At 39.4% G+C, this 18,036-nt stretch overlaps 1 protein-coding gene across 1 annotated transcript in view; it reads right to left on the bottom strand.

The window, feature by feature from the left end:
• unc5db (unc-5 netrin receptor Db) overlaps positions 1-12,659 on the bottom strand; it is a 208,739-nt gene extending 196,080 nt beyond the window's left edge. Inside the window, exon 1 of the mRNA XM_088301616.1 lies at positions 12,349-12,659. Coding sequence (XP_088157742.1) covers positions 12,349-12,433 — 85 coding nt within the window. The 5' untranslated portion in view covers positions 12,434-12,659. The remainder of the gene's footprint in view (positions 1-12,348) is intronic.
• Between the last annotated feature and the right edge of the window lie 5,377 nt (positions 12,660-18,036).

Here is an 18,036-nt window from a genome sequence, read left to right as displayed (position 1 = left end):
GTTTCACAGTGACTGCGACTTTTGAAAGGCTGGTTCTGATTATTTGTCAGACCAGGTTGATGCTTTCAGTGAGTAATGTTATATGAGAGGCATAGCCATTTGCGTGTGAGAACAGACTGTCAAATTCAAATAGGCCATAAAAAAAGAAAGGCAGTCGAGAAAGTGCCTTTGAGCAGAAATTCAAAGATGGAAGCATCTTAAAATATTAAAACAAAAGTGTGACGCGCGGCATTTTAATACATTCATACACTGTAGTCAAATGTGAGCGACCATTAAACAACCCTGGTGGAAATGATTGGTGGCCTCTGTCACAGCCCAGTGGTGCCAAATTTAAGATTACAGGTCTCATAAATAGAGTTGCTGCTTACCGTTCTTTGCAGTTTGACATGTCTCTATTTGGAAATCACACTCTTCATGCAGTAAAAAAAAGAAAGAAAAAATCATTAATCAACACTGTGTCAATATGGGTGATTAGCCAATGTTAAAGATTGATTTGAAATTTTACTTGGAGGCAAAGCAGACATTTGAACTCTGTCTTAGATTACTTTTTACAAAGTACCTTGTACCAATGTGATAATTCTGAACGGAGACTGCACACTCACAAGCGACAACATACTGTAATTCTACGTAAGTGCAATAAGTTTGACAAGTGCTGTTTAAAGGGACACTTGATTGGGCTGGACATTGGCACTTGTATAATAGGTTTGCATGTAAAAATAACATCAGAACTAAAATGTACCCCCTAAAGCAGGCGTGGGCAAATTACAGCCGGGGGCCACATGCGGCCTGTGAAACGTTTTATTCCGGCCCACTGAACTTGAAAAATATTAAATTAAAAAACATTGTTAATGTTTTATTTTCTAAATACTGTGGCGTGTCAAAGACATATTTTTTGTAATGCTTTTGTTCACTTTCATTTCAAATTTAAATGTATTTTTTTTCTCAGATGAGATGAGGTTACCAAAAGCCTCCATCTATCTGCTCCTAGTCCGGCCCCTCTGTCAAATTTTAGAACCCATTGTGGCCCGCCAATCAAAAAGTTGGCCCACCCCTGTCCTAAAGACTCTGTAGTGATTTATTTTTTTATGATAAGATTTATGAAAAATTGGAACGCCCCCTTTTGGATCTCGGCTTATTTTTTTCCGGTTTCAGCGTCAGCGTCACAGCAGGGAGACAAGCAAGGGTAATATTGCTTGCTTTGTCAGTTTTGTTGTCTAAAACGGTGACCGATCACCACCAAAATTCAAATGCACATTACTAGTCTTATCCACTACAACCTCTGAGAGTATAAAAGCATTCTGTGCAATATTTTGAATTTATTTACTTCAAACGTGAGCTCATGAGATCACCTCCACAAAATCAAAACAACTGTCCTGATCGATTCTCCACTTAGACAGGCTGAAGCAGACAACAACAAGAATGCGCACACGAACCCTGACTGGTTATATTTCGGACATCTAGCTCCACTCAAGTTGTGTTAAGTGATTCAGTTGGTAGCCAGGCATGGATGTTTAGACTCCAGCTCCCACGGGTAATAAACAGTCAGTGCTGCGGTGGTATAAAAGTTGACAGCAATTAGCTGACGATGTTAGCACAACAAAATTAGCTTCTTGCCATCCAGGCCTGCGACTTTGTGCTGCGGATCCCTGCTGCCACTCATGCAGTGTCATGATCCGCGTCGGGCATGGCAGGGGTTTTGTGATTATGTTTACGTTCCATGCTTTTATGTTATTGTTTTGCTTTGTTTTCGGGGCGTTTCCCCTCAGCACTCGTCCGCGCCAGCCACACACCTGCTCCCCGTTAATCATCACACACCTGATCCCCATGTGCTCCCCTGATTACTTGACTATTTAAGTTTCCCAGACCTTCAACCCAGTGTCGGGTCATTACCCCGCTTGGCTCCCTGTTGCTGCTCCATTGAGGACTGTCACAGACGCTCCCCGATCTCGTTCTTGCTCTCGTTCACGTTCATGTCCCTCAGTATTTGTCACTCTCTTTGTTCCTCGTTCTTGACGCAGTTTAGTCACGTTTTAGTTTGCCTTTGTCATTTTTTGCACCCTGCCACGTTGTTTGTCTTTGTTTGATTCAGTTAATAAATTCCCTTTAAGTTACCCTTTTCCCTGCTTGCTCGCATCTTGGGTCCTTCTCCACCTCGCCGATCGAATCCTGGCTGCATCGCGTACATTCGCGCAAAATGGACGCCAACTCCCATAGGTGGCAACATGTGCTTCTTGGAGGGCAGGGGGTTGTTGCATTCAGCTCATGGACAACGCAGAATAGCGTCTGAACTCATGAGTCTCATATTTGCATCAGAGAACAGAAGGTCAAATGTTCTACTGAGATATGTGTTTTCCACGTGTCTACAAGCAAATCCACATGTTCAAAACCATCGGCTGCAGGACGCGCGCGACCCTCATGGGGATAAGCGTTTTGCAAAATGGATGGATGAACATGTCACTAAATTACCTTGAAATCACATATGAGTCAATAAATTAGGACCAGATTATTTTTCCTATATACATCCAAACAACTAAGTAGCTGGCATTGCTTTAATAGAAATTTTGAAATTCTAAATCATGTAAAGCCTATAAAGTCTTTCTAATCCCAAAATTGTTCACAGATCAGTTGAAGAAAGATCTCTATTGCCAGGTGTAAATATAAATTAAAAAGTATCAAATCTTTTTTTTTCTTCTTTGTGCCCAATGACAATTCAACTGGGAAAGTCTGAGATTTGAAGCTACTCTAATTTATGGATGGACATAAGAGTAGTGAAACATACTAGTAAGGATTAATAGGAATTCCAAGCATGGCCAAAATTTGCTGGTACCCGTCAGTAAAGGGAACGCCGACTGTAATGCAGTTTGCCATAGAAGAGATATTTGGTTGTTGCCATATTTTGCCCTGCGATTGGCTGGCAACCAGTTCAGGGTATACCCCGCCTACTGCCCGATGACAGCTGGGATAGGCTCCAGCATTCCCCGCGTCCCATGTGAGGAAAGCGGTACTGATAATGGATGGATGAATGGATGGATGGATGCTAGATTCAGACCGGACAAAAAAATATGTTTTGCTTGCTTTTGTTTACCCTGCAACTACATGCGGGTTGCTTTGAGCGGAGCAAGGGATACTCTGACAGACAGATGGAAAAAAAGTTTGAACATGATTGAATCGGTTCATTGAGTTATTCCTTTGGCGAATGGTAAAAGTTATCTTGGTTAACAGTTAAGAGTACAATACAATCCAAATTTAGTTCTGAGTGCACCCTAGATCTTGCCCAAAGTCAACAGGGACCGGCTCCAGTTCACCTGTGACCGCAATGAAAAGAAAAAGTCAGCTCCGTGAACCACTGCATCACCAACTTAATCTAAAATAGCATGAAGGCAACATTAGGAAAGATTTTTAAAACTCTGCTGCAGACATTTTTTTATTTTTTATTATTTGATGTATTTATTTTTCGTTTCCGCTTCACTTGGCGCCCGAGAAACCTTCGTTTTTATAAAACATCGACCTGCTTTGAAATTGTGTGAGTCTATCGGGTGGGAAAAGTGCAAGTACAGCAAGGCCAAACATAAAGACAAGATAACATAGAGCTGCCCAGCTTTCTAATGATTAGTAGAGCTGACTACAGCTAGTGCTGTGCACACAAACTCGAAAAGATTTCTTTATTATTGAGCCGAGACGGTAAAAGGGCAGATGACAACACAAGCACCCTCCCCAAAAAAATCCAATTCCACTCACTTTAGAAGCCACACATCCAAATACTTGCTGATATCTGGATGTCTCTGAAAAGAACATTATTTTTGGATGGGCATATGTAAATAGTAAACACGTAGGAAATGACACACATTTTGACTGTCATGCAGTTAGCTGCTCAACGGCTGTGTCAGTGTGAATGTCTGTCTGTATCTACTGTATGTGCCTTGTGATTGATTGGGAAAAGTCCAGGCTGTAGTCAGTCCCGAGAGAGCCACAAGAAAAAAAAGTCAACATAAAATGCATGGCTGATATGCTGCGTTTGGATGTTAAAGCCCATTGTTGGTCTGAAAAGCATGACACAATGGTAATTAATTGCACAGGTTAATTTAACAACTAGCCCTGAAATCAACCCCATCAACCACCTGTCAACATGAAAGAGGGCCACCGCAAAGTACAACCACTGTAATAAACCTATTGTTAATATAGACCTTGTCATTCAAAAGTGAGCATTCATATGAATTAACCACAAACCCAGGTTACTCCCGATTTGTAAAATAAGCTCCTTTTGAATTCTGCTGCACCATTGTATGTCAACCTATAGTCACAAATAGCACAGGCCAATGACTAACATGTACCTGCTCGCAGCGAGCCTGTGAGTCCCTCCACATAGGGCAGGACACAACAAGCTGGAACTGGAGCTGGACAGTCCATTCATCACAACTTGTCCTGAAGCACTCTTCTGTCCCAGTGGGTGTGCGATAGTGCACCATGGATGAAGGGAAGATGTGTTTGAACAGCTACCTCAAGGCCATGAGAGTCGGTATAGTAACAGCAGAGAACTATTTGGGGTGGCATACTGTACATCGGAGATGAAAAAGTGATGCTCTTAGCAATGCTAAGATGAGCAACAAAATGTGTGATCGCTTCTAAAAGCTCAGCTGCTCAACTGAAGCTAAGCAGGTAGTAAAAATAGCAAAAAAAAAAAATGTCATATTATTCGTAACCATATTTCACTAAAAGGAGATTCTAAAGAAAAATTCCAATTATTCAAAAGGCCATTTACTTGTGACAGTCTAGCAGAGATTGCGCCCTTGACCGATACATCAAGAAGACATGTTCTTTGATAACAATAATAAATTGTCGCAGGCTTGATAAGAGATGGACTCTTACATTTCTATTAAAGAAAGCACAGACCTCGATGCTATCAAATAAACTGAACGTGGTGAAATGCATAAGTGTGTGGTTCTTTTGTACGTACCGGATGTGGCACACTTTCCCAAATGCCTTATGGTAGTGAGAAAGGGGGTTTTCTGGGGTTGCCTATGATAAACTGGTCTAATAAAATACAGCATCTGGTGCATTTGTCTGTAACCACAGATATGAAGCAGTACAAGCTGGTGTAATCATGCAGTTGCCCCCATTTGATCAAGAGAAAAGGCTCAATTACTGCGGGAAAACACATATTAGCAATGCTTTTCACCAAAGACTGTTTTGTTTGTGTTGTTGATTAAGAGGAACAGCTCCACTGAGAATTATGTTATTAATTAGCGGAAAAGCAGAATCTCAAGCATGTGTAAGGATGGCTAATATTCGCAGAAATTCTCTTTTTAAGATCTTTTTAAAGGGAAATAATAAAAGGTACTGCTTGATCTGTATGTCTTTGAAAATGGAAAAAAAACTTTGCATTTACATTAGACTCCTCATAAGAATTTGAGCACATGGACTCAGAATTATTTTGTTGATTTTTCTCAAAACTTTTAGGGTGAGTAGGACAGGAGCAAAATGTAAGCCATTATTTTTCTGTGTATTTTAATGGAGGAATTTGTCATGTCTCTTATTACCTCTACCACGCACGAAAGGGCAACGGCAAATGATTTTGTGCTTCTCACGGTTTGCTGGTTAATTTGTTTACTTACAAAACCAGGCGATGCGCAAGAACCCCTTAAACGTTAGTGAGGATCATAACAAAAGAAAATTTGCATTTGGGCAAAGTGGTGAAGTGACCAATCAGATTCTACAGATAGTTGCATTTTCACGACTGACAGAACACTCTGGCCTCACACAATCAAGCAAGTCAGACAGATCGTTCATCGTGGGCGTGGCTTCGTGCTCTTTTGCATTCCAGTGTAGCTTAAGTGATTTATGCAAAAAGATCAATCGATGAAGTTGCAAAGCATTACAGTACTTTCACCTCCAAACAAAGGCATTTGGGCTTTAGTTCAGGTCAGGAATTTTTGAAGGTAAACATAAAAGAAAGAATATTCTTTAATTGCTAAATCAGTGACCTGATAACCCAACACAGCATGCTTTTTACTTAAAACAAAATTAAAGGCAACAAAACACAAACATATAGTACATTTATATTTAGCCACAATCACTCCCTTAACAGTGATGGAGTTTGAATCCAAATATTTTTAAAATATTTTATAATTGAGCAAAAATGTGCATAGAAAGCGTGCAAATTATGCCTGTTTGCATTTGTAATTATCTTTTTTAATACAGAGAGGAGAGGAGACTGTGCTATGAGATGATGTCATATGAGAGCGTCTCTCTTCCACAAGACACTCGGCTGACTGTCAACCAAAGTGATCATGGACAGACTGCAGATAGAGCATTTGTGGTTTAGAAGAACTCTGGTCACAACTGTGTCAGTATTCACCACATAACGAGCCGTTATGAAAAGGAGACGGCAAAGAAGATTGTTTATGTAAGGGGACACTGGGTCCTTCTCTGCCCGTGTGCGAACACAGGCATGTTCCCGCGTTAATGTTCGCTTCTTTTATTAATTCCGGAAATATTTCAATGACTTCATCACCCCTAACAAACCTTAAAGTACTATATTGACTGCCGCAATTTTTTGCAACTATAAAACTATAATTTGCAATTTTTTCAATATGCTGGAAAATCCATTGCCTGCAAGCACAAAAACATTTTTGAAAATGTAACTTTTTTAAATTATTTTTTTCTAGCGTTTTTTTTCAATTCTTGAAATAGTTGAATAAAAACAGATGGATGGAAACCCACCTACTTAGACTTATACTATATAATAGAGCGGCTTGCTGGTGTGATATGTTGCGATTTACAGATGATCCGAGTAGTCGATTAATAGTGACTACTATTGGTGACTAGTCGACTAGCAAAATAGTCGTTTGTGGTCTGTAGATGTTTTATATCTAATGTAGGTGGCCACATGGCCAGAAGGCCTGAGTGATCCCCATGTTTAAGTGTTGACGACATTCGAACTATTGGGTCTTGAGAAAGTTTAAAGCTTTAACATAGCAAATACATAACAGAACAACAAACCCAGGCCAGCAATCCTCAACTAGCTCAATATGAAAGAGGGTTTGGCTTTTATTGCCATCATTACTACTGTATTACTGATGATCATTTAGTTAAATTAAAATGTAAATCTGGGCACTGAACTGCACACATTGTCACAAATGGAAGACTGATGATTATTATTCATTCTGCCAAGAGTATGGACAACATAGGAACCATTTCGCTTTCTATGTCACTATGATGGGAAATAAGTGATCAACTCAGCCTTTATCACTCTTTATTAAATCTCAACTGAACAAAAACAGCCACTACCATTTCAAAATGAAGAAAAAAAAGAAACAAGAGCTGCAATATGTTGTGTTGTTTGCCAAATAGATTATAAAATAAGATTGACAGTGCCATGTGTTCATGTCAATTGTTGACTTTTGTCAGACCTGACAACGTTTTTTTTCAAATCCTGTTCTGAAAACGAAAAGGTCCACTAATTCCACAAGGCAAATGTTTTCATCTCAATATGCACCTCCTGCTACAGTAGTGTAACATATTTGCAAAACTCTGCAACGCATTGCTGCCACTTCCTTGTGATTTGAATAATCCTTCATCAAATATGAACTCATCTCTATCCTCCATCCCTAATTGTTTTTCTCACTATGTCCACAATACTAAGCTTTCAGCAAATCAAACATGCACAAACCAACATTAACTACCAAATAAACCCACCTGCAAACAAACCAAATTGTTTGACCTGTATTTGCAGCCTTTTTTTTTTTTTAACTAAAATTGTACAAAGCCATTAAAAAGCCTTTCCATGTTTCTTGGTGTTACACAGGGGGGTCCCATTTGTGACTCATTGCCTCAAACATCACCATTGATCTTTAAAAGCTTGCGTCTCACCCAAGTAGCAGGCGAGCTCTGCAAGTCCCATTACTGCCAAGATGATGTGTTCTTTGTGTTTGTGACACACCTGTTGTTACGAATAGAAGATATGGTATGATATAGGGATTATGTGATTGTGATTATCTAAATCAAAATGTGATACATTTGACCCACGCTCCTCACAAGTGGTTGGGACCTTGTGAACAGTGAAAATCCACGTCAAATTGAAAGCTATTGAAATGCAATCGGAATTGTTTTTAAACCCGAACAATTCTTCAAAAAAAGAATGTAATACATAATTGCGATCTTAGCCTGTTTTTTTTTTGTTTTTTTTAAAGAACACTTGAACACTCAAAAGTTCTGTCTATTAAAACCACAGCTACAGTGAAATACAGAGTGAGGAAAGCCCCAAAATGACTGCTTGGGTGTACAGTCGATTTTTAACGGAAGTCTGGCGATTAGGGCGGCGAGCCAGCAGCTGTGAAACAGAAATTTTGTTTTCCAATCAATACTTATCTGGACATAAAATAAGATGACGGCTACATTAGCAATTTGACAGACGCTCTCAGACTGGAACACGTAACGGCTGGTATTTTTAGGTATATCACATTTTGAATGTGGAGTTTATATTATGCATACAAGGGAAGTAAAACAAAACGTTTTGTATTATTATCATCATGTGTCAGAATCCACTCCACTTATCCTGTACAGGGTCGCGGGAGGGTGCTGGAGCCTATCCCAGCTGACTATGGGCGAATGGCTCACTACACCCTGAACTGGTCTCCAGCCAGTCGCAGAGCACACACCGACGCCATCACTGAGTGGGAACCAATCCCACGCTACCCACACATAATTCAGGCGCGTCTACCACTACACCATCAGTGACTTGTTTTGTATTAAGGTTAAAGAAAATAAAATTAAAAATCAATTCAAGTGGATTAGTTTTCTTTCAGCACAGTTTTTCACAGATTTCACTCCCTTCTATGTAAAAAAATGGATTGGTGCCCAAGAAAAATGAAATATATTTCCAAGTATTTCTTTTGGGATTCATAGTATTTCTTTTCGTGCAACTCGGCTTAGCGTATAGTTTACGTGCTTGCATCAAACATCAATGCAATTTGCGCTCTTGGATGGCCGCAGCATGATACTAGCTCAAATTGACAAGCAAGGCGGTGATTTAAAAAAAAAAAGAAGAAAAAATAAATAAAAAATAAAAAAGCAAATCAAAATTGGGAACTGATACTCGAAAATAGAATCGAATCTGGGCTGGAGTGAATCGTTACAGCCCTACTGGTTGAGATGAGTCATGAGATTTTTTTACATGAAAAATAAGTACCTTGGCTCAGCAACGATTGTTTTTCAAAAAGCCCAAATAAATCTTAAATAAAATGCACATAGACAGGTGCGCTTGATTAAACTAAAAGCGATTTCAAGCCAAATGTAAGCTCCCTCGCTGCACCAGTATTGGTGAGATACAGACTCTGTAAACTGGTTTCACTCTCAAGTCTGGCACTCGAAATGGATATCTGGTGCCAGTTGCCAATCTCTTCAAGAAGCTGGTGCGGGGAACAAATGTTTGCAGAACCAATGGTGCATAAACAACGAATGAAAAACAGCACCGTAGAGGTATGTGAGCCGATGAGCATGATGATATTCTTTATTGCAGACACAGGTCCATACGAACAACACAAGAAAAACAAACAAGGTTTTTCTGGTTAGCATTAATGCTACATGGCTATTATTAGCACTACTGTACACTGCTGTGGGTCGTTAATAAATCAACAAAAAAAAGTTGTTCCTGCATATGAACCGATGCCACACTCACATGTGAATCAAACTGTTTGAACGGGTTTCAAAAGCCATTCCACCCTTAGCGTATATGTGTGCATGTGAGTGAAAGCCAACTCACACAGCGGCGAACAGGCTGAATGACGGAAGAGGCAACGAAGCAGCCTGGGTGATTGTGGATGGCATATGGAAACAAGCACGCGCGTACAGCAAATGACCAATCATCGCCTCCATTTTTTTTCCATATGTCGACTTAGTAACTATAGTGACAGGCCTACAGACCCCTAATGAATTATTCTCAAATTTTTTGATATGGTATAAAAAGCATGTGGTCAAAAACATTAGCAAATTGCCTGAATTGTTGAGTCAAAAATCTGGCCGCCTTTTATTTAATTCAACACAACCAAATCAAAATGAGTGAAATTTTTAGGGCAGGATTAACGGGCGCTTGAGGTAGATTTTCAAGCTTTCCTCATGTCCGTTTTGGAATTGATAGAGAGTGAAGTGATTGGGCAGTGAATAAAGGGAAATAGGAACATGTTTTATATTTTTTATCACTAGTACAGAGTTCTCTGGAGGGCCAGTAGCAATCATGAATGTCAAACAAGTGAAGCCTTATTATTCGCAGGAAGTCAAAAGAAATAGGTCTATTCACAATAAATGTTGCTCCCAAAAAATTACATTCCAGCTGTGTTGACATTCTTACAGTTCTTACAGATCATATGCAATTTAAGACCTCAGGGGTGAAAATATTGATTTATTTTCTCTATAGTGTGCTACGTTTCGGTCAGAATACAAATAGCTCGAAGTTGCCTTTTTACATTCATTCCTCTCCTTTTATGGACGATTATTTCAGTATCTGTTCTATTGGAGCCATCATGTTTCGGGCTGCTATTGATTTTCAAACAAGGCGCAAGTGAAACATTCACAGCAGCACTACTGTGTTGGGCTCGTATTTCCTTCATAATCCTCCAGTGACATAAAACGGCTTAATGACTGTAGTGATACGGAGTCGTGATAGCGTGATGATAAATGATCAACTCTGTTGCAGCCAGATGACTGCCTGCCTTGAGTTGTGTCCTGCTGTTTCAACAAATTAAAACATCAAACTGGGACACATAAAGGGCATCAAGGAAGTACACGGTTTGGGGAGGGGAAAGTAACAAACAGTCTTCACAATGTACTCACAGGGCCCGGTTACTCATAAGTAATTGATTGTGCCTTTTTAGTCCCCAAAATTGTATGTAACATTCTTTCAAACCAGTGTCTGTTTTTGTGCTCATAAGATTCATGCATCATTATAATTTGAGAGAAAATGGAAAAAAAACTTCTGTAGACTTGTCAGTTCATTTTGCTACTAAGATGGGTGAGCCCCTCCCAGAAGGTGACATCCAAGCCCGTAAAATTACCTCCACTGACTTTCACAGATGAACTGCGTTAGGAATCATGAGCACATCCCCTTTTGCCTCAAAGCTTAAGCCTTTGCGCCGTAAGTGTAAAGGTTAATCTTTGTCTCGGGCTATAAAAACCATGGCCCCGATTGTTTGAGACTTGTCTCTGTTATTTTTTGGGCAAATTCCATTCCGACTTCTGTATTTATCTTGCCAATGCGTGATTCACATCCCACTAATGTTTTTCGGGTCTTTTACAGCTTTATTACTTAGTGCAGTGGTGGTTTATTTCTTCTTCGGGGCTGGTTGTACTGGCAAATGTTTGTCCAATGGTTCTGATGTTTTTTCCAACTTGACTCTCCTTCACATTTGTTTTTGCCAACTAGGTTGGTTTTTTTGTGTTTGTTACACCCTTAACGAGAGTTAATCTAGTCTCTCACTGGCAAAAGCCAGATCTGACATAGTGTATTTTTTTTCATTGTTAGACTTTCCCTGCAAGAAAAATGGGTATGTTCTATGGGTATGAATTTTCTAAATTGTATGTCTGATCCAGATGTAAGTCAAAATCCGTATCCAAATAAATCTGAAATGTTGTCGCATGTTAATCTTTTCATCTCAACTGCCATCACTCGACATCAACCAAGAAAGTAATTATGAAAAGTGAGCACTTCAATGTTTTACAAAACAGGAAGGAAAACCTTGCCAAATTTGCTAAATCAAACAGCCGGCTTTCTATTACCCGATAACAGGGAACCCATAGTTTCCTTATGGTTTAATTTAAAAATACGCTTTTAAATGAAATAATCTTCTCACTCCAACATGAATTCTAGTAAATCGTCCGTACTTGAAAATTAACTAATGCCTGTTGCACAGCGCTGCTCGGAGAAGCTTGATGATTTAGTGAAAAACTCGGTCTTAATAATAAAAATAATAGTGAGAACATTAATAATAATGATAAATAAATAAATAAATAACGGGAGGTGAATATGACTGCAATATCAACGCTCGAGTGTGTAGAACATAGTGTGGGAACTTTACTGCTACGATGTAAGTGACGGCATGGCCAATCAATAGACCAACTAACCTCTCCTGCGTATCGGGACAAATAATTCAAACTGGTACCATTATAGAAAGAGGGTGAAAAACCACAAGGAAATGTTGCCATCGGCTACTTTGTATTTTCCTACATCTTAACACGTTTTTCACAAATGTAATGTTGGTGCGTAACCACAGGAAGGCACAATTGGGAGGATGTTTTTTTTTAAACTGTCACCCGAAGTGTCCACGCAAAGTAGCGACCTAAAAAAATCCTTCTTACCTTTGGAGATGACAGATGACGTGCAATAAAGAAAAAGTAGAAGACCCGCCGTGTAAAGAAGGCGTCCTTTCTTCAGCGCGCCCATACCGACGCGTAGTGCTCCACAGTTAGGCGAAAGTGGCTGTTTGCAGGACCTCCGCGACGCACTCTTGCCTCTTCTTCCGTGCTGGACCAGTCCAGGCACCGCAAGTTCCGTCTGGAAAGCCGGAAACTCGAGCGTTTGTAGCTCTGACTGAAGCGAGATGAGCTTAAGGGCTGAACAGCTGAAGGAAGGAGTAAGAGCATCTTCTCTTCTCTTTGGCTGCGTGCTAGCAGGCTTCACCATCCACGAGCCCGCCTCACGCTTAACCAATGGCAACTGAGTTAGACAGAGAGGAGGAGACAGGGCGACCTAATCAATAACCCATCACAGCGTCGGAGGACTAACTGCACTTCACAATACACCGTTTGGGGAATGTGACTCAGCAATGGCTAATTCCATAATTCATAATGCAAAACAAATTGTGGTATGCATTCAAGATTAGTGCTGTGTTGATTTGTTTGCTAAAATATATATATATATATATATATATATATATATATATATATATATATATATATATATATATATATATATATATATATATATATATATATATAATTGCGATAAATTTTTTGTGAAGCTTATTACAGGTATTTACTTGAATAATATAGCTTAACTAATGTAAAATCACCAAATGTGAAGTCCATTTTAAAGCGAAGACTGTTGTAATAGCTTTCTTTGTTCCTTGGAGTCCATTTTACAGGATTTTTTCTTAGAAACAATTCTCAAAACCTCTACAGTACATTTAGTTGTAAGCGCCACACACCAGCAGTGTTGGTTTGCCAGGTCTAGTGGTAACTTAAGCAGGGTGTTTTGTTCTGAGATGATGAGTTAAATATATAAAATAAAATATATATCTGTAAAGTTTAAACCCCAAAAACCTTGGGGGAAAAAACGCTAATAAAGGTCCAATATGTTTTTTCCACAAATGGCACTACCCACCCCATTTTAGTTATTTTTCTTAACATTGAAAAACAATATTGGGGGAAATAAAATCTGCTAATAGGCAAATAGGGTGACGTCTGTCCACTTTATTCAGTCTATTACTAGAGTCACCAGCATCAGTCCTCGAGGGGACCTATCCTGCGTGTTTTAGATGTTTCCCTGCTCAAGCACACTTGATTCAAATGATCAGCTCATCAGCAAGCCTTGCAAAAGCCTGATAACGATCCTGATCATTTGAATCAGGTGTGTTGTCTAATACATGCAAGGTATTGGCTCTCGAGAACCGGAGTTGGTGACCCCTGGAATATTGTTTTCTCCTTTTTGAACATTTTATGGAAACACCAGAAGCGTCAGTCCCCAAGGTGATTGTGGCCCATTTTTTCTAATGTTTATTTTATCATAGTAACTATTTTTGAATCATGAGATATTACTGTTGAGTTGTTCATCACTTAGATATTAAAACGTAAAAAAATACTGTAGTGATTTTGTTGGACTGGTGGCCAGTCTTTTCTCCAACAACTCATTTCAGCCTTGCTGAAAATAACGTTCGCTTCACTATTCACTTTTCAAAGTGAATCTGCAATGTTCCTTGCGAGCCATTGTGTAATGTGGCATGATGCCTGTAAAATATGTACATAGTGTGTTTGTAAATAACCAGAACGGAGGAAACTGTGGTAGACAGGCACATGGGACAGTCTAAAACTCAACATGAGCGGGGGGGAAAAAAAGCAATGAAATCCGTAGAAATCCATCAGAAAACTGCAAAATGTACTGTGTTTGGACCTCTCTAATAATGCACACATCAACTTCTAAAAATATCACAACAGAACTCAGAAAGCAACTTAAGATTATGTAGCGAGCGCCTAACTGGAGAGCAAACATCATACACACTAAAAAACGCTGTGTTGTTTTATCCTTTTATTTCATTTAATTAATGATTTTGTTCACACTAAATATTATTAATGTGCAGCTTAATGTACACACATACTCATTTTCACTGAAATATACTGCAACAGTGTTTTCCGTAGATTCATTCGGCCTGCCCAAAAATTTTTTAGGTGCCCTCGCTGTCTGAATTTCCGTAATGGAAGGTCTTTCCATATTTTGTACAATGGCTGTTCAATATGCACCGACAAAATAGCTTGTTATCTTAACATTGGCTTCCATTTTCCTGCTCGTCTGCATGCTTTTGCTTAGCTGATAGAATAATTTATACAAAAACAATTTTATTTTTTGTTTCAAGCTTTTGGACAGCTTTGTTGTCAGTACGTTGACAGAGAGTGGCAGCTGACAGAAGACATTGTTGAAGGAAAGAAGAAAAAAAATAAGGAAAAAATCCCCATCCATTGCCTGAAGTCTACAATTTGGATAGTCATGGAGTTCACTGCATTAATTTGCTCTTATGAATTCTTATGAAATGTAATTAACTCTGTTTTATAGTATAATAGCTCCTGTCTTCCATTGGCTTTCAGTGCATCACTATAGTTAGTAATGATGAATGAAAAATATGTAATATGTGTTATGTTTTATTGTTGGGTGTTGCCATTAATGAGTTGTGGAAAATGTGTCATGTAATACTTTGGGTAGGGAAATTTCCGACTCCATAAACGCAACACGCGCTGTGTGGTCGCACGTTAGCGCTTGTGCTCTTGTTGTTTCTATGTCAATCACGCAAATATAAAAACTATGTTCTGGTTTTTAATACACGTGAGTTTGCTGTCTAACGCCACCACATGTAGACGCTACATTATGTTTGCGCACCACAGCAGGACATCGCGTGCGACGTTCCATTAGACGCACACGGTAGCCTGTGCGTGCTAACTACAGTTAGCTTTCAGACAAGACAGTCCTTGTCATAAATTAAATCGGGTCTCAGATGCAACATGTTTCCTTTATAAATGCTCGTTCATCACAGCTGTGCTACTGTGAAAGGAAGGTTTTCAACGTATTTACTAATTTATTTATTTTAATATTATCTTTGTAAGTATGCCAAATCAACAAAAAGAATGTTGAGTCAAGACTGTCACATTAGCTTCTCCTCTTGCTGGTCATCAGCTGGACCACATTTCTTATGGGTTGGCGAGCCATTTCTCAGTCAGGAGTGGTGAAAGTCAAGCATCACTTTTGTGGTCACCCTGGAACGTGCAGCCCTCACTGATCCCACAAGTGTTCGCACAAGTATATTGAAGGCTGTACTTACAGTAGGCTGTTCCATCCTCTCCACTTCCAAATTCTGGAAATAATCTGATTATCCGGGCTTTGTGGGGGGGAGTGTTGTGATCCTGGAGGATACAATCAAACCCCAGATTCTGAAGATAAGGAATTGCTGTTGGCTCCAAAATCTCTTTCCAAGATCTGTGCAGCAAAGTACATTGTGTTCGCCACACCATCCACATGCTTTCATCCTGCTCTCCAGTTTCTGCAGCCAGAACCTTGATCCATGAACATTATATGGCCCAACATTGTTTTGTTCCACTGAAATTTTAATCTCTTAATTGTACCGCATGGGCAAATTCAATTTACACTCCGGGGCGATCTGTCTGATTTGGGACTGTGCCATTGCATTGTGATCAAGTGTGTGTTCGGTTTAGTGCCTTGCTCAGTGCAATTCCAACTGTGAACACGATAAACTGGCCTCTCTATAGATTTACATCGAGCAGTATAACAAGACCCAAAGCTCATCAATATGTTCAATCTAGTGACTATGTACTGTAAATCTTGCAAGAATTGTTTTAGCTTTCAGGAATTGTCCGTAGATTCTTCAATTACTGAGCTATGCATTAATATGTTGCTAAATGAGGCAGTGGTGGTTTATGAATGCCAGTGCAAAAAAAATCAAATGGTCATGAATGTCATGAAGCAGTGGCTCTTCTCTGTTATCCAAACTCAGAACCCATACCACAGCCCACCATTGTCATCATCAAACTGCTGGCCTCCCTATGGCGCAACTGACGGCTGCCATCTGCCAGATGCGGCGCAACACACTTTAAAGTGAAGAATTTGTTCATTTAAGTTCGTACACCAAGATCCTCGTGAGCAAAAATGAGTTCCCCTGTGTTTGAAACACTTTTCAATTTAGAAGTTTGAACCTGCGAAAATTGCTGATGTCAGAAAGGTAAACACACCTCACGTAATGATCGACACGTGTGAATCCTTGATGTCACTCCTAATCTCTCAGACAATGTTAAATTTGGTTTATTTGTGGCAAACATTTTGACCACAGCCGTCATTGTTGCTGTTCGTCTTGGTCTCTATAGCTCTCCCCTAATTAAGTTCTCTGAAATGCACTTCACACATTATTGTGTGTGTTTATGTTTAAAAAGATGATTTCTGTGGTTGAAAAAAAGGTATTTGCTCAGTTTTAAAGTGGGTTGCAACTTAATGAACGTGGGAAAACATGGGTTGCGGGCAGTCGAGCCCATGTTTAAAAGTAAAACGTTTTGAAATCTTTGAAGAATGCGGCACATGTGCAATGTATCTAGGATTAAAATCATTTTAATATATATATATATATATATATATATATATTTTTTTTTTTTTTTCAAACAAAATACAAAGGGAGAAAGGGAGGCATGAAATCAAACGTTGTGTCAATAATAAGGGATTATTGACACACACGCGTACACACATACATTATTGCTCCGTCAGATTGTTATGAGTATTTTTTTTAAATCAAATCTATATTTCAGAGATGAAAACAAGTCAGGGGTGAAAAAGAGGAAAATTATATGGCCCCTGTAGGCGGATCTGAGGGCATGCTTGCACAAAAGAAAATATTGAATATTTCATATCTAAAGGCATCCATTTGATGCATGATGAGAAGAAAATAAAACTAGATGAATATAAATATCTACACATGGTCACCTTATGCTATAATGCGAGGGTTTTTCAGATAGTTACCTTTACAACAGTTTTTTTTACTTCAAAACAACTTTGACACATTTATGTGAGTTTTAATCCTTGATTACACGCATAAAATGAAAAAAAAAATGTACAACTCAACTTATTTCTTCTCATATTTTAGATTAAGCTTTGGCTCTATCTCCTGAAAGTACTGGCAGTCAGTTGGGAAGAGAAGTTTGAATTATATCTTCTGCAGTGGAATCTGGGTGCATGGGTTTCGCATGTATGGCTTGGCACATTATACTGAGACTAAATGGCACACCAAAAATATAGGCCCTTTGGCATTATTTTTGCTTAGGGATCACAAATGACCTGCTGAAGAAAGAGTCCTATCGGGCCTTTTTGGCCTGTGGGACTCCGCAGGCAGCTGACCGGTATCTTTTGGCCAAGGAGAATCCAACATTGCTGGTTGCTGAAGCGAGAGCTCGGGCGTGGGAGGAGTTCGATGAGATCACGGAAAACGACTTCCGAACGGTTTTGAGGAAATTCTGGTCCACAAGCAGTACACCATTAACGCTGTTTATAGTAAAGATGGGGTGCTGCTGACCTTGACTCAGGACGTTGTGAGTCGTAGTAGAATACCGCGAAGACCTCCTCACCACGCCTTTTATTGAGGAAGTACAGCCTCAAGACTCCAAAGTGGACTCGCTTTTCTCTGGGGTAACCAAGGGAGTTGAAAAGCTCCTCGGTGGCAAAGCCGGTTTTCCTAAAGGCTCTGGATGTTGTCATGTGAGACAGACCTTTACAACATTGCATGG

This window comes from Idiotropiscis lumnitzeri, chromosome 1 (assembly GCF_059441095.1).
Source record: "Idiotropiscis lumnitzeri isolate Australia: NSW breed Sydney's pygmy pipehorse chromosome 1, RoL_Ilum_1.0, whole genome shotgun sequence".
In the NCBI taxonomy this organism is placed as follows: domain Eukaryota; kingdom Metazoa; phylum Chordata; class Actinopteri; order Syngnathiformes; family Syngnathidae; genus Idiotropiscis; species Idiotropiscis lumnitzeri.
Note: the sequence above shows the minus strand (reverse complement) of the source record. Positions and strands in the feature narration are given on the sequence as shown.